Raw genomic sequence first — 5,536 nt, forward strand, 5'->3', positions numbered from 1 at the left:
GCTCATTAAAAACATGGCTGAAGAACTCAAGAAGTTAACAAGCTGAGTTCAAGGTGTTGAAGGCGACAGAGGAATAGAAAGTTTGAACTATGAAGATCTCTGCATACAGCTAGATGTCGAACTGCCATAGGGGTACAAACCTCCCAAGTTCGAAATATTTGATGGCACAGGTGATCCCAGGGTTCATCTAAGGACCTACTGTGACAAGCTTGTTGGGGTCGGGAAAGATGAAAAGATCTGAATGAAGATCTTTATGAGGAGCCTGGCTTTCAGATTTCATGGACCGGTTCAGGTTCCACACAGAAAATGCACCGGATGTCTTTTACATTCAGAATCTTAAGAAGAAACCTACTGAGACTTTCCGTGAATACGCTACTCGTTGGAGGTCGGAAGTGGCCAAGGTCAGGCCCTCTTTGGACGAAGAACAGATGAATAAATTCTTCGTCAAGGCACAAGATCCACAATATTATGAGAGGTTGATGGTTATCGAAAATCACAAGTTCTCTGACATCATCAAACTCAAAGAAAGAATCGAAGAAGGAATCAAAAACGGGATGGTAACGAACTTCGAGGCACTGCAAACAATGAATAAAGCACTACAATCAGGTGGCATATCGAAGAAGAGAGATGTTGGGGCAGTAATGGTGGCCCAAGGCCCAAAATCTCCACTTACCTATCAAACACCTCCACCCACATATCAAACACATCCACCCACATATCAAACACCTCCACCTCCATATCAAACAACTCCACCCACATATCAAACACCTCCACCCATATATCAAACACCTCCACCTCCATATCAAACTCCATCACCCACATATCAAATACATCCACCCACATACCAAGCATCGCCACCTACATATCAACCTTCATCTCCTAGATATTCCCAACCAGCCACTGTTCATCACACCAATAACTCCCCACCATCCCACTTCCAATCACCACCAGCTCGCCAAAATTATCCAAGACCGAGACCCAACTTCGACCGTCGGCCGCCTAAATAATACACCGCCATTGTTGAGCTCATCGACCAATGTATGAAAGGTTGAAAGCTACAGGTTACGTCACTCTTGTCCCCCCTATGGCATTAGAAAATCCATCCCAATTGGTCAATCCGAACAAATCTTGTGCATACCATTCTGGTATGAAAGGACACACTACTATTGAGTGTCGAACATTAAAGGATAAGATCCAGACGCTAATTGACAACAAGGTCATACAAGCAAAGGAAGCCGCACCTAATGTCCGCAACATTCCCCTCCCTGATCATAGAGGTGATGGTGTACATGTGATAGAGACAAATGAAGAATTCGATCGGGCTTATTCGAGAAGGAGATGACTTTAAGGTTGCAGTCACACTTACTTCTATTGTGGTTCAGACACAGGCACCAATCGAGGTTGAGGTAACTACATCAGTTCTATTCGAGGTGGAAGTGGCTCTGCCTGCAACCACTACCACTCCATTTGAAGTAGAAGTGGTCACACATTTCACTGTGACATTATAAATTACACCCCTATTCAACTCAAAAGCAATAGCTTGGGATTATGTTGTCGAGGCTCGGTGAAAAGGGAAGGCCAAGACAGAGGAATCTGACGCTCTACAAGGAATGACTAGAACCGGAAGAGCCTATACACCTAAACACCTGGGAGGTTCAAGTAAGGAGGCCACTGCTAGGCAGCCTTATCATTGATACCGGGCTAGATGACCTATGGAGGAAAGTCCCTGCTCAGATATCTATCCTTTCACTATTGCAGAATTCAAAGGCACACAAAAATGCTTTGATGAAAGTACTGAGCGAGGCTTACGTACCCAATAACATCACTGGTGGAGAAATGGCCAACATAGTTGGGCAAGTGCTTGAGAGACATAAGATTATCTTCCACGAAGATGAGCTACCGCCCAAGGGTTTGAATCACAATCGAGCATTGCATATCACAGTGCAATTTGAAGACAAGTTCATTGGCAGGGTCCTGGTTGATGGAGGTTAGAGCCTAAATATTTGTTCATTGAACGCGATGAAGAGGTTGGACAAAGGTTTCCACGAGATAAGGGTAGGAAGCATGAATGTGAAGGTTTTTGATGGGTCCTAGAGGGCCACGATTGGGGAAATCAACCTTTGCTTGCAGATGGGGCCAACTTGATTCGACATTGAATTCTACAATACATCAAGCCAAGAAATTTGAATGGAACCGCCAGGAGGTAATCATTCACGGAGATGGGTATAACCCCATCTACACAAGTCAAACCATCCCAGCCATTTGACATAAAAGAAGGCTATGAGGGGAAACCTATCATACATTGAACGGGTCAATGCCGTCGAGAATGAATGGAGTAACAAAATAGAAAGCATACTAGCATGGCCCAGATATGAACCCGGCAAAGGATTGGGAAAGAACCTCCAAGGCATCACCAAACCAATACAGCTGAAAAATTGTGGTACCATCTTTGGGCTCGGATACCAATATACATGGCAAGAGTACAATGATTGGTCACCTCCATGGCGTGGACTGTATTACCCTCTTGAGCAACCGGTGCCACATTTGGAACAGGCTTTTCATCAGGCTGACACAATATGGGGAACTGCAGAGGAAGAAGCACTAGCTGGGTTGGAGAATTTGTTTTTGGAGGATGAGGACATGGTCTGTTGTGTCATAATTGTGGAGGAGGAGGAAGAACGCCTCACTATTCAGACTATAGCAAAGGGAGCTATTCTTAGGAACTAGACCGCCACACTATCTCGAGCCCGCCGAGTCCTTGGGTAGCTTGGCAGAATTTACTTCTATAAGCCATTCTAGGCATTTAAGATTTCCCATAATTTTGTTTTAAGTTTTACTTGTTTCAAAATAAATGCTCGATTCATCGAGCCGTGCTTTGTCTGGACAATTTTTCAAGTTTTAATCAAATGCATTTGCTCTTTATTATTCACTACTATCTTTACACTTTTTCTTTATACAGCGTTATTATTAATTTTCCTGATGAACCAGTTATCGTGACATGTAATGAGGCAACGCAACATGAGAATACTGATTCAAAGGAAGAAGATGAGATACCCGAGGAAATCATCAGGGAGGTTGAAAATTTTGAAAATAAGCCTAAGTCCAATCTGGATGAGACCAAAGCGGTAAATTTAGGAGACGCCGAGCCCGTCAAGGAGACCCGCATCAGCATTGACTTGTCACCAACAGAGAAGGAAGAGTACATTCGTTTCCTAAAAGAATATGAGGACATTTTTGCATGGTCATATGATGACATGAGCGGTTTGAGTACTTCCATAGTGGCTCACAAGTTGCCTACTAATCCCATGTGTCCGCCAGTAAAGCAGAAACTCAGAAAGTTCAAACCAGACATGAGTTTGAAAATCAAGGAGGAAGTTACCAAGAAAATCAAAGCCAAAGTTCTCAAGGTGGTTGAGTACCAACCTGGTTAGCTAACATTGTGTCAGTTCCAAAGAAGGATGGGAAGATCCGAGTATGTATTGACTATCAGGATTTAAACAGAGCAAGTCCCAATGACGACTTCCCACTGACAAATATACACATCTTGATCGATAATTGCGCCAAGAATGAACTCCAATCCTTTGTAGATTGCTTCGCGGGTTATCATCAAATTTGGATGGATGAAGAAGATGTAGAGAAGACAGCTTTTATTACACCATGGAGTGTATATTGTTACAATATAATGTCATTCGGTCAGAAGAATGCTGGGGCCACTTACATAAGAGCCATGACAACCATTTTCCATGATATAATACACAAATAAATAGAAGTGGATGTGGACGATGTTATCATCAAATCCAAGAGGGTCATAGATCACATAGCAGACTTGAGAAAGTTCTTTGCCAGACTCAGGAGGTACAATTTGAAATTCAACCCCGCAAAGTGTGCATTCGGGGTTCCCGCAGGAAAGTTACTGGGATTCATCGTCAGTCATCGAGGGATCGAACTGGATCCATCTAAAGTCAAAGCTATTCAGGAGTTACCACCACCTAAGAGCAAAAAGGATGTGATGAGCTTCCTAGGACGTCTCAACTACATCAGTTGATTCATAGCACAGTCCACAGTCATATGTGAACCCATCTTCAAGATGCTGAGGAAAGACACTGAAACAAGCTGGACAAAGGATTGTCAGAAAGCTTTCGATAAGATCAAGGAGTACATGTCCACACCACCAGTTCTGGTCCCATCAAAACCAGGATGACCTTTGCTACTCTATCTATCTGTATTAGATGGAGCCTTCGGATGTATTTTGGGACAACATGACAAGACGGGAAGGAAGGAGAAAGCCATATATTACTTCATTAAGAAGTTCACACCTTATGAAGCACGGTATTCTTTGCTTGAACGCACTTGCTGTGCTTTGACTTGGACAGCTCAGAAATTGAGGCACTACATCTACGCCTACACTACAAATCTCATATCCAGGATGGACCCTCTGAAGTATATATTCCAGAAATCCATGCCGATTGGAAAGTTGGCTAAGTGGCAGATACTACTAAGTGAGTTCGATATCGTCTATGTAACTCAAAAGGCAGTCAAGAGACAAGCATTGGCATATCACCTTGCTAAAAATCCGGTGGGAGGAGAATGCAAACCCTTGAAAATTTATTTTCCTGATGAAGAAGTATCATTTGTAGGAGAAGACATTACCGAAGCATATGATGGTTGGAGGATGTTATTTGATAGAACCGCAAATTTCAAAGGAGTGGGCATTGGAGCAGTTTTGGTATCAGATATGGGCCAATATTATCCGGTATCTGCTAAACTCAAATTTCTTTGCACCAACAACATAGCAGAATATGAAGGTTGCATACTAGGGCTCAAAATAGCAGTCGACATGAACGTTCAGGAGTTGCTGGTGATCGGTGATTCAGATTTTCTTGTGCACGAGATACAAGGAGAGTGGGCCACCAAGATTTCCAAGATATTTCCATATCTGCACCATGTGCAGGAATTGATAAAGGGTTTTACAAAGATAGAATTCTGGCATGTGCCCAGAATTCAGAATGTGTTTACCGACGCATTAGCCACTTTGTCATCCATGATACAACATCCGGATAAGAACTACATTGATCCCATTCTAGTGAGGATCCATAATCAGCCAACATATTGTGCTCGTGTCAAGGAAGAAGCGGACGAAAACCTTGGTTCCATGACATCAAAGAATACTTATCAAAAGGAGAATACCCAGAGCATGCAAATCACACTCAGAAGCGCACGCTCCGGAGATTGTCAAATAATGTCTTCCACAGCAGAGGAAGCTTGTACAGGAGAACTCCTGATTTAGGTTTATTAAAACGTGTTGATACAAGGGAAGCTTTTAAGCTACTTGAGGATGTGCATGCGGGGACCTGTGGCCCACACATGAATGATTTCATCTTGGCAAATAAGATACTTAGAGCCGGTTATTTTTGGATGACCATGGAGATGGATTGCATTCAGTATGTCCACAAATGCTTTTAATGTCAAGTGCATGCCAACATGATAAAAGTGTCGTCAAATGAGCTCAATGCAACAAGCTCACCTTGGCCATTCG

At 43.0% G+C, this 5,536-nt stretch overlaps 1 protein-coding gene across 1 annotated transcript; it reads left to right on the forward strand.

The window, feature by feature from the left end:
* Positions 1-2,906: 2,906 nt before the first annotated feature.
* On the forward strand, positions 2,907-5,287 carry LOC138889579 (uncharacterized). Its single transcript, XM_070172911.1, has 2 exons — positions 2,907-3,426; positions 4,230-5,287. Exons 1-2 carry the CDS (start codon positions 2,907-2,909, stop codon positions 5,285-5,287), a joined length of 1,578 nt encoding a protein of 525 aa, XP_070029012.1.
* Positions 5,288-5,536: the final 249 nt, after the last annotated feature.

This window comes from Nicotiana sylvestris, chromosome 4 (assembly GCF_000393655.2).
Source record: "Nicotiana sylvestris chromosome 4, ASM39365v2, whole genome shotgun sequence".
Taxonomy (NCBI): Eukaryota; Viridiplantae; Streptophyta; class Magnoliopsida; order Solanales; family Solanaceae; genus Nicotiana; species Nicotiana sylvestris.